Below are 18,659 nucleotides of genomic sequence, written 5' to 3' on the forward strand. Positions count from 1 at the left end.
AACTGAGATCCCACATGCTGCGCAGCGCAGCCAAAAAAAAAATTATATAGGTCATATGTGAGTTTTCTTGTAAAAAAAAAAAAATTAAAGCATTATAGATAAAACCAAAGTCCCCTTTGACAAATCCTCTTCAGTTCTGGTCCCTTTCCCATCTCTCTGGAGGTCAACTCTGTTACCAGTTTGCTACTTCTCTGTCCAGGCCTTTTTCTGTCCATGTATACATGTACTCATGGAGAATCTAATTGAAAGTACTGTTTATGTGCATGTGATTTTTTTTTTTACATAAATATCATACTGTACATATTTTTTTTCAATTTTTTCACCCAGTATGTTCTAGAGATTTTTCCATGTTTATATGTAGAGATCTACCTCATTCTTTTAAAAACCACTGTGATGTATGACTATTACCACAGTTTACTTGGCCATCTCCCTTTTGACGCGTAAGCTGTTCCCAGTTTCTTCTGTTACACACAATGCAAACTTTTCTGTTTTAAATTTACCTCCCTGGGGTCTTTGCACAAATGCCACCTTCTCAGTGAGGCCATCCCTACTGCCCTAAAATCCCACCCCCAGCGCCTGCATTCTCTGTCCCCTTTCTCTGCTTAATATTTTTCCATAGCACCAGCCACTTTCCATTGCACTAGCTCCTCTAACATGCCATTTACCTTTTTGTCTTATTATCATAGTAACAGTATTTCATTTATTATCATAATTTAAGTTTTATGAGGGCATCAATTTGAATCTGTTTTATTCACTGATGTATCCCCTTAGCCTAGAACAGTACCTGACACATAGTAGGTACTCAAGAAATCTTTTCTGAACGAATGGATAATATGCACGTGTGTGGATATTTCTCCAGGGTAGATTCCAAGTCTGGACTCTCTAGGTGATAAAGTTTCCACATTTCTTATTGTAATAGATTCTGCCAAACTGTCCTCCGAAGTAGCCATAGGGATGGACACATCCCTGGTGGTGTCTGAGGGCACTCCCTTCCCTGCCCTTGGCACGCTGGAAATGACCACACTCTCGCCTTTTCCCGGCAGACTTTGACGAGTGCTCGGTTTATGGCACCTGCAGCCAGCTGTGCACCAACACAGATGGTTCCTTCACATGTGGCTGTGTGGAAGGGTACCTGCTGCAGCCAGACAACCGCTCCTGCAAGGCCAAGAACGGTAGGTGGGGTCACCCGTGGCCATACAGCTGGGCGCCCTCAGTGTTGTTCCCTGATGAGGAGTGGCCGGAGAGGTCCCAGGGCCACTTGCTGCATTGACCCTTCTCTCCTCCGTCTACAGAGCCGGTAGACCGGCCCCCTGTGCTGCTGATTGCCAACTCACAGAACATCCTGGCTACATACCTGAGTGGGGCCCAGGTCTCTACCATCACACCCACTAGCACACGGCAGACCACAGCCATGGACTTCAGCTACGCCAACGAGACGGTGTGCTGGGTGCACGTTGGGGACAGTGCTGCCCAGACACAGCTCAAGTGTGCCCGCATGCCGGGCCTGAAGGGCTTCGTGGATGAGCACACCATCAACATCTCCCTCAGCCTGCACCGTGAGTCACCTGCTCCAGCTTGGAGGGCAGGGAAGGGCAGGGGAGATGGGCAAGACACAGCCTGTCTGGGACAGAGTCAGAGGGATATTCGGGATGACCCCTGTCTGGGGCAGGAGCCTAAACAAAAGCCCCTGACGGAGGCCGAGGCAGGGGGTTGCACATGATGACACTTGTTTGGAGCCGGGGCAGAGTTATGGCTGTGCTTCCTCCCCTCTCTCTGAGCTGAATCTCTGATGGCTCCTGCATTTCTGGCTCAGGGCAGAGAAGGACCTCCCAGGAGAAGTGCCCGATGGGGGCAATAACTGGTCAACCTCCGGGGACCAGGGGCTGTCCCTTTTCAGAGAGAGGAGTGTTGATTAGTCCACAGAGGGGCTTTCCCACACAGCAAGAGCCAGAGCAAGGGAAAGAAGAGGCCTGGAGCCAGAGGAGCCTTGCTAAGTTGTGGCTGAGGGCAAAGGAGCCGTGGCCAGGCTGGATCCATCTCCTCTTCCATCATTTCTCTTGGGGGCATCTCCAGAATGGACTCCCTGCTGCAGCATGGCTGTAGGGGTCCTGAGGCTGTTTCTAGGGGGCTTTGTGGCAGGAATGAGCCCAGAGGAGGAGTCGTGAGCGCTGGGGCCATGTGAGCGTTCTCAGATATCCTGGATGTTCCCCTTCGGGGCTCCCTCCCAGGCCATACTTCGCTGTCTCAGAGGTGGAAGATGGGCTGTCACTGGGGATGGGGCCAGGGCATAGATCCACTGCCTGGAGCCGTCCTGCTCATCTCAGATGCTGCTACATAAACAAACAAAACATCTGGCATCATCACATTTCCAGGAAATGCACCACAGGGCTGAGGGGGGAGGTCTGGCCTATGGTTGATCTCACCCCCCAGGAGAGAGGGTAACTTGATCTGTGACCTTGAGTAAACCAGAACTCCCTGTCTCTGCTTTGATTTCCTTATCTGCATAATGGGTTTGAGCTTGTCTGGCGAGATCAGATAAATTGCAGAGAAAGCCAGAAGTAACTAGAGGCCAGTGCACACAAGGTTTAGGATGGTAAACCTGGGTCCTGTCTAGAAGATCTTGAAGTTCCTTCTCTGGGTCCCCATGTGATGATCCCCACAGAAGACCAAAATCCCAGGAGGACACAAGGGCTTAGTTTTTGAGGAAGCAGGGGTTCCTCCAAGAGCCCTCACCCTCTTGCAGCCTCATTGTGTGGTCCACACCTCAGCTGCAGCCCTTCCACAGCATCCCAATAGCTGTTGGTGACCAAGGCTCACCTGTGATAGACCTGTCCTCCTTGGAGTGCTGGGCTGGGGGCTGCTACGCCTGGTTGGCTGAGCTCTTGAGGGGTGGGCAGTCGTGGTAGGTAGGGTAGTATTAGGGTGAGACCCCATGAGACCGCTGCCTTCTCCCTGTTCCTTGTCGACGGTCCCACCCAACAGGCCTGTCTGGGCAAACAGCTCCAGCAGTTCCCTCCCTGGCCCTGCCTCAGGGCAGCCAATGGGCTGATGAGCTTGTGGGTAGGTGGCTGGCGGGGGTGCCCTGATGGGAACCTTTTTTGCTCTGGCCTGGCCCCTCTCCTGCCTTCCTCCCCAGGAGAAGCAGGAAATAACCTCAGGTGGGTACCCCTCCCTTGGCAAACAGAGCCTTGCCTTCAAAGTTTGCTGGATTCGTTGGGCCCCTCTGGGGCAGAGTCCAGGAGGCCAGAAGAGACCGGAAGTTTCTGGGGAGAAATGCTGCTGGGGCAAATGAATGGGTTCCTCTTGCCCCAGCCTCTGTCCCTTCCTCCTGCCCTACCCCCACCCCATGCCCCATGCCGCCTGAATGTCTGGCTGTCACCCTGAGGATGGTTGTTTTGCTCTCATCCCAATGTCTGGCTGTCACCCTGAGGATGGTTGTTTTGCTCTCATCCCACAAACTAATTACGGACCCTGAGCTGAGGACGTCGGAAGTGTCTCTCCCCAGCACCCTCCCCCCGCCCCCAGTTCATCCCCCTTCGCAGGCGAGGCGGATGGTGTGCAGCGTGGCTGGTCCCAGGCACTCACCTGTGCAGTGGGTTGCCGGCCTGTAATTAGCTCCCCCAGGGGCAGGAAGAAGAAAGGCTGCTGCTTTCTCCTGCTTTCTCTCTGCCCTCTGGGGGAGCCCTCCCTGCAATCATGCCATTCTTGGCTGACCGTGACCTCCGTCGGACCCCTGGCCTGAGCCCCATGCAGGGGGGAGGAGTCTGACAAGGGTGAGGTGCTGGAGCCCAGAGCCCAGAGGCTGAGAAGCCCGCCTGCTGGTGTGGGAAGAAGGGGGAGCCTGCCCTGGAGAAAACTCTGGAAACAGAAATAGAATAGAAAGAAGGAAGGAGGCCAGGAAGTGAGCCCTGTTTCACATGGGTCCTCGGGCGTTTGTGAGCCAGGCCTGCTCAGTCCTGAGCCCTCGGAGGGCCCCTCCCAGGCCCCACAGTGGTTGGTGTGGCTTCATGACTGGCTCTGTGGAATAGGCTTAGGGCCGAGGTCCGGCCTTTTCCTGTCTGAGCCCAGCTCCTTCCCTCCGTTTCTACTCAAGAGTGGGGAGAGACCCACTGACCGCATCCTCACGCGTTCTGACAGATGTGTGTGAGTGTGTGTGCGTGCGTGCCTGCGTGTGTGTGTGTGTGTGTGTGTGTTTTCATCCCTTAACAGGCTGGGCTGCCAGCCCTTCCTCCCCCAGCCTGTGTCTTGCATTGGCCTGGGTTGGGGGGTGGGTCTTAGGAATCAGTCCTCATCTCTTCTCCTCCCTCCTGGGATGTAATTCCACGGTCCATCCTCCCCTCTGCCGCTGCCCCAGCAGGACGGGGAGGTCTCTGAGGACTCTGATCCCATGACTAGAGAACACGATGGGGTGAGCCAGGAGACCCTCAGGGAAGACCGTGGCCCACCCCTCAGGGTTTACTACTGCCTTTCCCAAAGCAGGAATGCCTTGATTTTTAGGTCGTGTATGGACTTGCATTTTTTATTGTTATAGTTATGTTTTTATGTAATACCCATTAGGAAACTCCTACAACTAGCATATCAAATCTATGATTTCATAGATTGTTTAGGATGCAGCAAAATAAGAAAAGTGAGTTGATGTAAAGAAATGGTAGGTAAATGGTAGAGCAAGCTGTGCATAAACATGGCAAGCATTTTGAAAGTGACAGACAAAAGACTGAAGTTCTGGAAACCAAGGCCAAGAGGAGTTGACAGGCCTGGCCTGCCCACCCTACCCCCCACCTCTGACCACCCTCTCAAGGAACCTCAGGCCCTGTCCCGTCCCCTGCAGGGCCGCCTCTGGGCAGGACTGGAGGTCAAGTCTGCTTGACCCCAGCCCAGCCCAGCCCTGCATTATCTAGGCTTCACTCCTCTGACTTGTCTTCCCTGAACTTTGAGGATGTTTCTACTGTAGAAAGAACGAGCACAGACTGCAGGAGCGGGGCCCTGGGAAGATGTGTGTGTGGTGAGGGGAAGTTCTGAGGTTGCAAATAGAGGCCTTGAAGGACATAAGGTTTGCTGAAGTCACTTCGTTTGGGGCTGTGTATGAGGGAATGCTCTGGAGGGGTCCTCGGGGGTCCTAGGGTTTCCTCCCTGTACCATGCTGCATGGGGAAGGAGGAGATTGGAGGGGAGGCCCAGAAAAGGCCTCCTAGGCTGTAGGCTGCAAGGTTGCGAAATGGGTCCCCAAGTCCAGCTGGCCAGCTTCACTTTTCCCTCCCTCTCGTGTGTGTGTGTGTGTGTGTGTGTGTGTGTGTGTGTGTGTGTTTAAAATCACAACAGGAAATCGGGCAGTGATTCGTCTAGAGAAGGGGCAGAGAAAGAGAGAGTATCTCCTCTGAGTCTGATGAACTGGCCTCCCCACTGGAAGGGGAGCCGTGCTCCCACTGAGCTGGGCACCCAAGGCCCTCTCAGCCCCCACCCCAGCCTACAGAACATTTCCAGTGTCACAGATGAAAACTGGCCACCTGCTTCTTTGGCCTTTCCACCCATTGGGTGTCAGAATATTGGGGGGCTCTCGCCAGCCTACTCTTGGCCTTGGGCCCCCCGCATCCTGGTGCTTTTGCTTCCCATTCCCATTCCGAGTTTCCTAATCATTTAATGGCCCTTCTCTCCTCTTCCTGGCCAGGCCAGCCCTGTGTCTCCCGGCACAGCTCCAGCCCAGTCCTCTCCTCCCCCGCTGTCTCCTTGAAGTTGCCTCTCCACCCAGCCTGCTCCCAACAACCCCCTCCCTGTTTTCAAGCCAAAGGAAGTAACTTAAGCAAGAGAGATGTGTTTTAGAGCCCAGCAAGAATTTCTCAATAGTGGGAAGACCCTTGTTCTGATTCTGAATCAGAGTTGCAGAGCCCAAGCATCTCATCCCCGGGACCCAGGACTGAGAGCCTGTGTGGACCTGGGCCAGTCAGGGGAGGGGAGCGGGGCTGGAAGTACAAGCGGGGCAGGAAGGGAGCCCAGGGACAGAGCTGACCCAGTGTGGCTGATCCCCAGACCTGCTGGTGGAACAAGAAGAGCTGAAATCAGGACCCAGCAGGAAACAGGAGTGTGAGGACATGCCATTTAGCAAAACTTCTGCCAGGCCTGCCCCGTGGTCTCCTCCCTACCTGCAAAGGCCCCGGGTTCCCGAGCATCTCCCCCAGCCCTTGGGTGAGATCCCAGAGTGGCTCTGACAAGCAAGAACGTTGCCTGGCAGACGTCTTGTCCCACTGTCTTAGGCATCCTCAGGCCAGAAAAGGAGGATCCTGGCAGTAGAAGGGAAGGAAAAAATTAAGTCCCAGCTCTAGGACAACAGAGTGAGCACTCAGCATTCACCAAATATTTGTTGAATGAATCAGTACGTGTGTGTCAGGCGCTGGGGACAAAAATGAAAGACCTGCCCTGCCCTTACAATATTTGTAATCAGGTAAGCAGGCTGTGATAAAAGGGGCTTATGGAAGCCTGCAATACAGAAATTTTCCTTCTGGGGGCCTGAACTGTCTTGAAGAATAAATAGTAGGTGTCAGCCCCAAACTGCCCACCTGGAGGGCCTACCTTCAGTCAGGAGGCCACAGGGCTGTGGCTGGAGGCACAGATGGAAAAGGTAAGGAAGGATGGGGTTGAGGTGAGGGAGGATCATGCAATGGTATGAACAACAGCTCCCATTTGTGGAGCGTTTATCATGTGCCAGGCCCCGTGCTAAGTGCTGTTAATGCACCATCCCATCCCAGATCAGCAGACTGAGACTCAGAGACATCAAGTGACTTGCCCATAGTTCCACAGTTGGAAGGTGACAGAGCTAGGATTCACACCCAGGCTGTCAGTGTCTGGAGGCTGTCTGGGCCCAGGGCAGAGCAGAGTGATGGGAGAGGCAGGGAAGTTTCCTGGAATAAGGGCAAGAACTCAGTGTGTTCACTGGGGATGTGGTTAAGGTAGAAATGGGATTTTCCTTCCTCGTCCAGAGACCTGGTACCCTATTCTGCAATCTTTAGGTGTGTGGATGTGTTGGGGGATATTTCCTCAAGGCATAGAGACTCTCCTCCTTCCCCAGAATTATTTTAGGAAGAGTGACTAGAATCCTGCGGCTGAAGTTAGGGTCTTCTTAGGAATGGGCTGGGGGCTGTTGTTTTTGGAAAAGCAGCCACCGTTTAGGGAGACACCTCTTGAGTGATGTGAAGTATGGCAATGTCGAGGAAAGCTGGAGTGGTGGTGAGTGCCGAGCGCTGAGCATCAGGGTTGGGGCACAGGGAGGGCTCAGCAGTTACAAACACACAGCCCAGGTCTATTCTGGGACCTGGAACTGAAAGTCCTTTGTGATATCGAAGACAGGCTGTGGTCTATCCTCTGTCTCATTACGCTCCCAGCTTCCTAGCCTCCTTCTCTACCCTGGGATCCCTACCCCTCAGCCTCCAGACCAGCCCCACACTCCTCCCATCACCACACAACATCCCTCCCCTTGGGTTTACAGGATTCTCCTGTCTTCAGGATCTGGGGCCTTTGGCCAGAGAGCCCTTGTGGAGGGTGCTGTGAGGTGGATCAGTCCAGAGAAGGCTGGGCCACGAGGGGCCAGCTGCCCTCTGGGCGTGTGGAGACAGAATGTCAGGTCCTCCAGGCCGAAGCCCAGGACTCCAGTTGCCCCCTCCACGCCCCGGGACAGGGGGCAGTGGCCCAGACACTGCCTGCAGGGAGCCCGGGAGGGAAGGTGCCCTCTCCCAATTTGAGCCCGTCTCACTACACTTGGAATGGGAAGAGTGGCCAAGCTTGTGTATGTGCGTGTGAGTGTGTGCATGTGTGCGAGTGTATGTGGTGGGGTGGGCAGAGGAGTCTGGACTTTAGAAGAGAGGAAGATAATGTGGTGGAGGGGTTGGATAACAAAGGATTTTTGCTTGCAACTAATAGTCTCCAGCTGCAAAAATACCAAAGGGGAGCCCAGGCCGGGCTGGGGACTCCAGTTCTTGCCAACTCCTCACCGGCCTGCTGAGTGGGGCCCTGTCTGGCCTTTGGGAGGTGGAAGAGGAGACGAGCCAAGGGTAAATACCTGAGAGCGGGACGATCCTCTGCCTTCCTTCCTAGGCCAGGAGGGAGGCTCGAAGGTCGGCCATCCTGAGGCTGGAGGGGAGGATGTGGAACTGCATCTGGGATGGGGGGAGCATCAGATCCCTTCAGGTTTCTTCCTCCTCCCCTCTTGCCGAGGGAAGGGTGGATGGGAGAGCAGGGGAAGGGTGTTGCCAGCCTTGGAGCTGGGCAGTGACTCAGGGAAGCCTCAGGAAGTTGGAGAGAAGGACGCAGCTGCCCCAGATGGTGCTGGGAAAACAGCTTTGAATGATGAGGTTCGTCTACATGCCAGCATCCCCCAGACCCCCACCGTGCCCACCAAGTAAAGGGCACACAGCCCTGTTTGCCTTTCACCCACCCTGCTGGCTGCCTGGGACTGCGGCAGGGTCCACCCACCCCCGCCCCCCTGGCCCCAGCTTGGGACCTTGGTTTCCTCTGGACGTGGTCCAGCAGCGTTCATTTTCATCTGTTTTCTCTGTGGTCACAGTGTGGGGTAGTTTGCTCGCCTAACCCCTGCACTGGGCCCTCTTCCTACCCAGCCTGGGACCCAGGCGCCCAGGCTGCTCTGCCCCCTCTCTTTGACCTTGTCAGTAGGGGACAGTACTGGGGCTCAGAGGAGAGAGTTGCTGGGTTTAGGGACACATCAGCAGTCACAGGGGTAACACCTCACCCCTGTGACCTCTTTCTCTAGTCATCTTGGGGTGGGGTTCAACAGGGGGGACCTGAAGAGGAAACTAGTTTGGTGAGAGTCTCAGATTGGCTCTTTCCCTTCCTCCCTCAGCCTAAGTCCTGTGACTGTGAGTCAGTGTCAGGGCCTGGCCAAGTTCCTTGGGAGCCGCGTTCCTGTTCCCTTTGCCCCCCACCCCTACCCACTGTTAGGAAACAGCCCCTGAATCCCTGTGAGGGAGGGGGGAGGATTAGGGAGGGCTGAGCAGAAAAGCCTAGTCATTATACCTGTAGCTGTGTAGGGACTGAATAATCCTTACCAGGTTGAGTGTGGCTAGTGGGGATTTCAGTAAAAAATAAATAAATAAATAAAAAAGTTTCAGCCAAAGACAGGTGGTCCAAAGATTCCTTTTTACCTGCTGAGGAAATTGGTGGAAGTGGAGTGCAAGGCAGGGGTCCCAGGGAGTCATTGTCTTGGAAACTTCCCAGCTTGCAAGAAGTATCACCTCTGATAGCGGTAGTTGGAGGGGGCAGTGGGTGGATGGGAGCCAGTGGGTCCCGGAGAGAAGGAGCTGCACTGCCCCCCGGGAGGCCAGCAGGGGTCCCGTCCCCAGACTTCCTGCCTCCTAGACTTCCTGCTGCCCTTGCCCCATCCCTGATCTCTTAGGCCCTTTTTGCCATAGACTGAGTATGGGCACCTGGTCTCCATCCTCTTCCCCCACTCCCACCCTTCTGAAGCTCCCCCTCTTTCTGAGCCATGCCTCAGTTTACCTTCAGAGTCCTTTGATGGCTCTCCTCCTCTGCACTCTCTCCTCCAGCCCTATATCTTATTCCCTGCTCCTTCCCACCCTCCCGAGGACTGGAAGAAATTGAGAAATAGGGACATTGAAGAAACAGGGGAATGGGAGTGAGTACAGGAAGTTTGACCCATGCCACTGGTTCCAACCTTTTGCCACCATGGACCTTCCCTTTTCCATCTCTGTGGACCCCATATTTGGACATTCTCTTCTCTCAGATTGGATTTATTGATGGATGCCCTGCTTTTCCATTTTTAAAAGTCATGCAGCACGTACGGCTTCCAGTCAGTGCTCCTGGCTAGTGTGATACAACTCGACGTACCATACAAAGATGATGAAAGTCCAGCCGAAAGCAGAGATGTGTGATGTTTTCTTAGCCTGAGTGCTCTTATCTCAAGTAAAAGCAGATTTTAAAAATTCTGGAATGAGCTAGTAGACCTATCCTCACTGCCTTTTGGAACCCCAAGAAGATGGTCCCATTCAAGCAGGGGCTAGAGTTGGGAAACCTGTCAGTCAGCCAACCAGCCAACAATTACCCAGTGCCCCTGTGTGCCCACCCTGAGCTCGGCATGAGGAGCAGGGCTGTGTGGGGGGATACTCAGAGACTTCTCTTTGGAGAGACCCTGTTGGTGAAGGGTGGCCAAGAACACGAGGCAAAATGTGCCACTGCCAGTAACTCCCGTAAGAGCTCAGGGAGGAGAGACAGCCGTGGCATGGGTGGTAAAGGAGGGCACCCCGCAGGAGGTGGGCTTCCCACGGTAGGTTCTGCACCAGCAGAGGATGGGCATGTCTGTGGGAGGACCTCCCCCATAACCCTTTCGTTCACACTCTCCAGACGTTGAACAGATGGCCATCGACTGGCTGACAGGCAACTTCTACTTTGTGGATGACATCGATGATAGGATCTTTGTCTGCAACCGAAACGGGGACACGTGTGTCACTTTGCTAGACCTGGAGCTCTACAACCCCAAGGGCATTGCACTGGACCCTGCCATGGGGTGAGCGGGGCAGGCAGGGGCACTGGCCCTGGAAGGAGGAGGCAGAGGCTGTGGTAGAAGGGAGGGTGCCCAGTGTCCAGACCCCATTTAACATGCCATCTGCTCACAGGAAGGTGTTCTTCACTGACTACGGGCAGATCCCCAAAGTGGAGCGCTGTGATATGGATGGGCAGAACCGCACCAAGCTGGTCGACAGCAAGATTGTGTTTCCCCATGGCATCACGCTGGACCTGGTCAGCCGCCTCGTCTACTGGGCCGATGCCTACCTGGACTACATTGAGGTGGTGGACTACGAGGGCAAGGGCCGGCAGACCATCATCCAGGGCATCCTGGTGAGGAGGAAGTCTCGGCCGGGAAACCCTTCTCTAGGCCTCCTGGGAGGGCGGGGGACAGAATGGGAGCGTGGTTGCCCTGAGCCCTCTGGTAGGGAGGGGGTGGGCATGAGCATCCGGGGGAAAGGACAGGATATGGCTTCCACTCGGATGGCCACAGTCATTTTAGAGACCACCGTTTACTTCCCTTTTCTCACTTGAGTTGGGTTCTTACAACAAGCCCCTGGAAAATGAGCAGGCAGGTGTCTCAGTTCCCTTTTGGTGGCTGAAAAAAGGCAGGATTCAAAGAGGTTAAGTGATTTACTTGAGGTTACACAGCTGGGAAGTAGCACTTGAACCTAGTCTAGAAGCCCTTCCAGCTCAGAGATGACATCTCTATTCTGGGATAATTAGGGTGACCCTCCATCCCGATTTGCCTGAGACTGTCCCAGTGTCAGCCCTGAAAGTCCCCTGGGCCAGTCTTGGGCAAACTGGGACAGTTGGTTACCTTAGATACATTATGCAGGTAGCAGAGGCTGTTATCAGGCTTGCTTGGGGCCAGTCTGTTCTCTCAACCCTCCCAAAAGCTGGGAGCTAGAGGCGGGCTAAGAATGTTCTCTGTGGACAGAGTGTAGGGCCCAACTCTACTTCAGTGCAAAATCATCCCATCATTGAATATGTGCCTGGTTCTGAGAGGGATATGGTTCCTGCCCCCAAGGGGTTTGAGCGTAGTGGGTAGAGTAAACCCACAGATCACCAGACAGTGTATTACAGCCAGAAATGGAGTGTGGAAGGAGAGACTGTCCTCTCTGGTTAGAAGATTCCAGAAGCCCTTCAAAGAGATGCTCTGTGAAGGATGGATGGGATTTGACAAGCAAATCTCAAGAACAGGATAGTCCAGAGGAGACAGGAGTAAAGCACGGAGTCAGACAACTGGAATGAGTTTGGGAATGCAAGTAATGGAGTCTGGAAGAGAAGCTGAGGGGCTCACCAGGGGCAGAGAGGGAGGATTCTCTTCTCCTCTCACGTTGACCGTTCCTGCCTGCCCATCTCAGATCGAGCACCTGTATGGCCTGACCGTGTTTGAGAATTATCTCTACGCCACCAACTCGGACAATGCCAACGCCCAGCAGAAGACAAGTGTGATCCGCGTGAACCGCTTCAACAGCACCGACTACCAGGTCGTCACCCGTGTGGACAAGGGAGGTGCCCTCCACATCTACCACCAGCGGCGTCAGCCCCGAGGTGAGCGGGGTTCCACAGCCCCTCTAGGGACACCCCTGATTCTCTTGTGGCATGACTGCTTCTCCTAGTCTTCCACCCCAGACTACCTCCTCTCCCCCGTCTGCTTCCCCTGCCGCCCCTTCCTGCCCCTCAGCCTCCAGATCCCACCCCCAGGGAGCCCCTTGCCCCTATTCTGCTCGGGACGTAGATCACCGCCCCCACCCCCAGTTCCCTGGCTGGTCTAGAGTAGAAGCATCTGGCTGTGGGCAACAGTGTGACTCTGTCCCCTGACCACAGAAGTCCCCACCCAAGAGTCTGAAGGCTGGGTGGTGTCAGGGCGGAGGAATGCCAGTTCTGTGGCTTCCGAATCCCCAGAGGGGACAACAGGCACAAAGACCTTAGCAGGAGGGAGAGTGGTCAGACTGCAGGAAGCCTTCTCAAGGCCTGGCACAGGGGCTTCGAGGGGTCCTGACCAGCTCTCCACCCTGCCCCAGTGAGGAGCCACGCCTGCGAGAATGACCAGTACGGGAAGCCGGGCGGCTGCTCCGACATCTGTCTGCTGGCCAACAGTCACAAGGCGCGGACCTGCCGCTGCCGCTCCGGCTTCAGCCTGGGCAGTGATGGGAAGTCGTGCAAGAGTGAGTGACAGGGAAGGGCTTGTATGCCTGATGGGGTGGGACGGGAGGGGTCCTTACCTGCCTCCCATAGCGCAGCTGCATCTGTCTGAGATGCAGAAAGATGGAGGGGCTTACCCAAAGTTTCACCCTAGTGAGGGGCAGGGATGGGACTTGCGCTCCCATCCGAGAGCAGGGCTTATCCCGCTACCCGACTTAGGCTCCGGAGAACACTGTCAACTGGCCCATTCATCCCTTCATTCCTTCATTCATTCAACAAGTATCTAGTGAGCACGCGCTGTGTCTGGCACTGTCCTGGCAGTGAGGGTTCAGCACTGAACAAGATAGATGTTGTCTCTGGCCTCATGGAGCTTATAGTCTGGCAGGGGAGGCAGACAAACACATAAATAACTTGAGGTGAGGGTAGGTGTTAGGAAGAAAATAAAGTGCAGCTTAGAGTTAATGATGACAGCGAAGGCTCCAGTTTAGACAACCGTCAGGGAGGGCTTCTCTGCGGAGGTGAAATTAACGTCAAGCTCTCTGTGAAATGAGGAAGTGAATCATGTGAATCATGTACCTGAAGGAAGAGCGTTTCTGGCAGAGGGAATCTATAGTGCCGAGGCTCAGAGGCCAGCGTGAGCTTGGTGTGCTGGAGAGCAGAGAGGCGGCAGGGGGACGGGAGTGGGGCGGCACGTGAGTGAGGGGAGATGAGGAAGGGTGTTGGATCATATTCTAACTGGAATGAGAAGCTCTGGGTGGCTTAACAGATTTGATTCACGTTTGTAAAAATGATCATGCTGGCTGCTGGGTGGAGGATGGGCCGCAGGGAAGTGGCAGGACGCTGTTTCTGCGGCGTAGGCAAGAAGTGATGTGGCTTAGACTAGGACGAACAGAGGAAGTGGTCAAAAGGGACCTGATTCCAACATATTTGGGCCACTAATTTCACTACTCAACAGAAGGCACTTACTGAAAACATGCTACTTTTGCCCCATTTCCCACCCCTAGAGTGCATAGGAAAAACCCCCAGGGCGTTGTTCCCTGGACCTTACATGCTTATGTGTCTGTCCATGTGATTCAGACCCCCTGCTGTCCCCACACCCTTGACCCAGTACAGCCGGTGCATTGGCTGGGTGGTGGTCGTGTGTGTGTGTGTGTGTGTGTGTGTGTGTGTGTGTGTGTGTGTGTGTGTCTGACTTTGTGCCCCTCCTTGTGCCTGCCTTAGAGCCGGAACACGAGCTATTCCTCGTGTATGGCAAGGGCCGGCCAGGCATCATCCGGGGCATGGATATGGGGGCCAAGGTCCCCGACGAGCACATGATCCCCATCGAGAACCTCATGAACCCCCGGGCCCTGGACTTCCATGCTGAGACCGGCTTCATCTACTTTGCCGACACCACCAGCTACCTCATTGGCCGCCAGAAGATCGATGGCACTGAGCGGGAGACCATCCTGAAGGATGGTAAGGGCCCCAAAGCGGGAGGTGTGTGGATGGGACCCCCAAGGCACGCGCCCACCTGAGGCAGGAAGTGATTTGGAGCCTGGGCATCTCTCTCCTGGTGCCCCTTCCAGCGTGGAAAGTCCCCTGCTGACTGGCTAGCTGGGCTGGTTGGCATGGAGATGAGGGGATAGACAGATTGACCCCTGGGTGACCCCCTTCTTGGCTGAGCCGGAAAGAGCCCAGAGGATGGATGGGTAAGGCAGTGTGGGCCGTCCTTGCCAGCCCTTGGGAAAACTCAGGGTCTCTCTGCCATTGGCTCTGAGCCCTGGAGCTGCATGCGGCGCACAGCCGGGGAGAGGCCTGAGGCTCTGAATCGGCGCAGACACACCGGCACACGTGTGCACACACAGGGTCTGTGCAGCCGGACCTCACGGCCGCCAAGAGCTGCATGCTTACATGTCCTGAGAAAATTGTGTTTTGTGAATGGAATCCAGTTTTTTCCTCTGAGCTGCCCCAGCAGGTCAGCAGTGCACTGTCTTCTGAATATCCATCGGCGTGGGGGCTCTGAGCCTCCGAGTGCTGCACCATGCCTCCCGGGTGTTAGGAACTCCCAAACCTGCACTCGGGCCCCCAGGATAAGGCTTCCTAACCAATCAGTCTGGCTGATGCTGGTTACCACCCCTTGCCCTGCTCTCCATCCCCCACCTCGGCTCAGAGAACCTCAGCCGTCAGCAATCATAAGACTTTGGGGAAATCAAAAGTAACTCCTCATCAGGAAAGGATTGGGGTTCCCTGTACCAGGGATGCTATTTAGCTTGAGATGAAGCCTGTAAGTGAAAAATCACTTCCTAACTTATTCATTTTGTTAGCTCAGGATTTTTAGGCCTGGGATGTGGCATCGCACTTGTGCCCAGAGCCACATGCCTATTGCTTCAGCTGTCCACCCCAGCTCAGGCCCCCGACGTGCCTTCTCGAGTGAGCCCACGTGTGCCACGTAGGTTTTCTTGCTGCCGTGTGCAGCTTTGAGAGACCCTGACTCAACACAGATGTGGCAGCACAAAAGACCTCCCTGGCTCCTTCCTCCAACCTCCTATTCCATCCCATTCCAGCCACTGTCTAGGGCACAGGAGGCTCCCTGCATTCCCCACTAGCCAAGTGCTCCAAGGTGCAGGTATCTTAAGAGCCAGAGGCAGGCAGATTTGAGCCTCCTTTGAGGCTCTCCCTCCTTGCTCCGCCCCGCCCACTGCAGGCATACACAATGTGGAGGGCGTAGCTGTGGACTGGATGGGGGACAATTTGTATTGGACGGATGATGGGCCCAAGAAGACCATCAGCGTGGCCAGGCTGGAGAAAGCTGCTCAGACCCGCAAGACCTTAATCGAGGGCAAAATGACACACCCCAGGGCCATTGTGGTGGATCCGCTCAATGGGTGAGTCCTCCCACGGCCTTGGGTGGGGAGGAGCCAGGGACTGCGTGGGCCTCAGGACTGGGGGATAAGAGAGAGAGTGGACAGGGGAGGGCAGCCGAGGTGGCATGCTTAGGCGAGAATTGGGCTAAAAGGGGAAAAGGTGTCCCCATCTACAGGGCAATGGGAGTGATGCTCTAAACATACATAGAAATCTGGTCCTGTCACTCCCAGCGGGCCCTCCCCTGGCTCCCCTTGCCTTTATCAGCCCCGGAGTCTTACAGGGTCTGCCTGCAGCTCGTTTGACCTCATCTGCACCTCATATCCTGCATTTGGAAGTTTTGTCCTCACAGCCTGCTGTCTGTTCCTTAAACCAGCACTCCAGCTCTTCCTCCCTCAGGGCTTTTGCTCTTGGAGTTCCTCTGCCTGGGACTCCCAAGTATTTGCATATGTGGCTCCTTCTCAGCATTCACATCTCAGCTCAGATGCCACTTCCTCAAAGAGGCCCTCCCCACCGGCTGCCCGGTCACTCTCCATGCCATGCGCCTGCTTTGAGTCCCTCCTGACTTTTCTCACTCTCAGTTGTGTGTGACCCTCTTGACTGACTTGTTTCTTGTCTGTGTCCTGGGTGGGACATATTTCTATGAGAGCAGGGGCTTTGGCTGCCTTGGTCTCTGCTGGGTCCTCCAGCGCCAGAACTGTGCCCAGCTCAGTAGGCATTCAACAGATATTTGTTGAATGAAGGAATGAATGAATGAAATATGTGGGCCAAGGGTGAGCAGGGCAGGAAGACCCCTGTGAGGAGCTCTGGGATGGCCCGCATGGATTGGGGTCACAGGGGAGGATGTTGATGGCAGGAGTGGCTATGTGGTGCTGACCAGTAGCTGCCCACAGGTGGATGTACTGGACTGACTGGGAGGAGGACCCCAAGGACAGTCGGCGAGGGCGGCTGGAGAGGGCGTGGATGGACGGCTCACACCGAGACATCTTTGTCACCTCCAAGACAGTACTTTGGCCTAATGGGCTGAGCCTGGACATCCCAGCTGGGCGCCTCTACTGGGTGGACGCTTTCTATGATCGCATCGAGACCATCCTGCTCAATGGCACAGACCGGAAGGTGGGCAGGCGTGCACCTGTGTGTGGGTGTTCATGTGTGCGTTGCTGGACCACATTTGTAAGTGGGTGAGGCTGTGTGTCTGAATGTGTGGGCGTCTGTGTGTGTCCGGGCCTGTGTGCTTCATGTGTGTTTACCTGTGAGCCTGTGGGTGTGTCCCTCTGTGTGCTTGTGTGCCTATGTCTTGCGTTGTTTGAGGATTGCTTCTATCAGAGTATCTCTGTGACCATGCACATGGTCTGTGGGCCTGACCACCTGTGTGAACACCTGAGCATACACATCGTGTGCACCTCTGCCCGGTTGTGCACATACAGGCAGCACACACTGGCGTGTGCCTGCACTGTATGCCTCTGTACAGGTGCGAGATGCCTAGAGACGGTGTAGACGCACGCTCGTTCATTCCGGGGGGCTACGTGCTTCATTCATGAGCCCCGTGCAAGTCTAGGCGTGTGGACCAAGCTCTTTCAGGGTATATAAGGCCCTTTATGATGTGGCCCCTGACCGTCTCTGTGGTCTTCTTTCATCCTCTGCTCCCTGCATCCCAGCACTTGGAACAGCAGCACTAGACAGCTTTTAAGTCCAGCACACGTCAACGTGCTGCCCTCTTTGCTGCTGCTCATGCAGATTTTTCTGCCTCCACCCAGCTCCTCCTCAACTGGCACAGCACTCAGGGGCGGGCCACCTCCTCTGGGGTGTTGTCTCCAGACCCCTCTCCACCGCAGACGGCCTTGTGTGCCTTTCCTGAGACAATAGGCAGCTCCAGAGAAGGGATCACGTCTTGTCCATTTCTTAGTGCTGCCTTAGTAGATCCTGGCAAATGTGTGGTGGATGAAGAAACGAATGTATGGATCCTGGCTGTCTGCTCACTACTCTGTGTGTGCGCGTGCGTGCGCACGTGCACGTGTGTTGGAGGGTTATGAATGAACATGAATCAGCCCAAGAGAGGAGTGTGGGCAAGCTCCCCTTCAGCGCTTTGCTGGGTTCAGGGTCTGACACTTCACGGTGTGCACCCTTGGGGGCTTCTAGGTTGATGGGGAAGACAAGTCCCACACCCAGGCCGTGGACATATGAGTGTACAAAACACTGACTCCCCCCGGACCTCCCTGAGGCACCCCCACTTGTCTCCCAGCTCCTTGGTAACCTCTTCTCCATTCCTAGATTGTGTACGAGGGTCCTGAGCTGAACCATGCTTTTGGCCTGTGTCACCACGGCAACTACCTCTTCTGGACCGAGTACCGGAGTGGCAGTGTCTACCGCTTGGAACGGGGCACAGGAGGCGCGCCCCCCATTGTGACCCTTCTGCGCAGCGAGCGGCCCCCCATTTTTGAGATCCGCATGTACGATGCCCAGCAACAGCAAGGTACCCCTGGGCTGGGACTTGGGTCTGGGGTGGGACCTAGATGGGGGGGTGAGGCTCCTGTGGAGGGTGAGGGCACTCCCCAGGGATCCTAGGCTCTGACTTTTTTTTTTTTTTAAAAAGAAATTCACGTTCTTTTATTTATTTATTTATTTATTTATTTATTTATTTATTTATTTATTTTTGGCTTGTGTTGGGTCTTCGTTTCCGTGCGAGGGCTTTCTCTAGTTGCGGCAAGTGGGGACCACTCTTCATCGCGGTGCGCGGGCCTCTCACCATCGCGGCCTCTCTTGTTGCGGAGCACAGGCTCCAGACGCGCAGGCTCAGCAATTGTGGCTCACGGGCCCAGTTGCTCCGTGGCACGTGGGATCCCCCCAGACCAGGGCCCGAACCCGTGTTCACTGCATTGGCAGGCAGACTCTCAACCACTGCGCCACCAGGGAAGCCCCTAGGCTCTGACTTTTGAGACTCTCTAGAAGAGAGGCCCCCACCCCAATTTGACCTTCTGTGTTCCCCATCTTCCCCCCGCCCCATGCCTGCATCTCCTCTTCCTCAACCCCTCCATATTTCCTCTTTCTGTCTCCTCCTTTTAATGCGTCTCTTCCCCCGGCCTCTCATCTCCCCTCTCTGGCCTTTCCTGACCCTGCTGCAACCCATCCCCTGTCCTCCCC

The 18,659-nt window shown here is 55.1% G+C and overlaps 1 protein-coding gene and 1 long non-coding RNA gene across 4 annotated transcripts in view; one reads left to right on the top strand and one right to left on the bottom strand.

The window, feature by feature from the left end:
* LRP1 (LDL receptor related protein 1) overlaps window positions 1-18,659 on the top strand; it is a 79,496-nt gene that overhangs the window by 14,019 nt on the left and 46,818 nt on the right. For both annotated transcript variants that reach the window (XM_082350879.1, XM_082350880.1), the window contains 10 exons: window positions 1,044-1,172; window positions 1,293-1,556; window positions 10,362-10,524; window positions 10,634-10,856; window positions 11,891-12,080; window positions 12,554-12,697; window positions 13,896-14,132; window positions 15,361-15,541; window positions 16,412-16,634; window positions 17,790-17,991. In XM_082350879.1, the coding sequence (XP_082207005.1) occupies window positions 1,044-1,172; window positions 1,293-1,556; window positions 10,362-10,524; window positions 10,634-10,856; window positions 11,891-12,080; window positions 12,554-12,697; window positions 13,896-14,132; window positions 15,361-15,541; window positions 16,412-16,634; window positions 17,790-17,991 (1,956 nt within the window). The remainder of the gene's footprint in view (window positions 1-1,043; window positions 1,173-1,292; window positions 1,557-10,361; window positions 10,525-10,633; window positions 10,857-11,890; window positions 12,081-12,553; window positions 12,698-13,895; window positions 14,133-15,360; window positions 15,542-16,411; window positions 16,635-17,789; window positions 17,992-18,659) is intronic.
* On the bottom strand, window positions 732-10,349 carry LOC309609528. Of its 2 annotated transcripts, XR_014233466.1 has the most exons (3): window positions 8,047-10,339; window positions 2,236-2,330; window positions 732-1,155 (listed from the first exon to the last, which is right to left on the bottom strand). It is a non-coding gene; the product is annotated as an uncharacterized lncRNA (long non-coding RNA). The 2 variants fall into 2 exon arrangements; XR_014233465.1 differs by lacking the exon at window positions 2,236-2,330 and having other exon boundaries at window positions 8,047-10,349.

The sequence above is a fragment of the Balaenoptera borealis genome (genome assembly GCF_965194805.1).
Source record: "Balaenoptera borealis genome assembly, chromosome: 13".
In the NCBI taxonomy this organism is placed as follows: domain Eukaryota; kingdom Metazoa; phylum Chordata; class Mammalia; order Artiodactyla; family Balaenopteridae; genus Balaenoptera; species Balaenoptera borealis.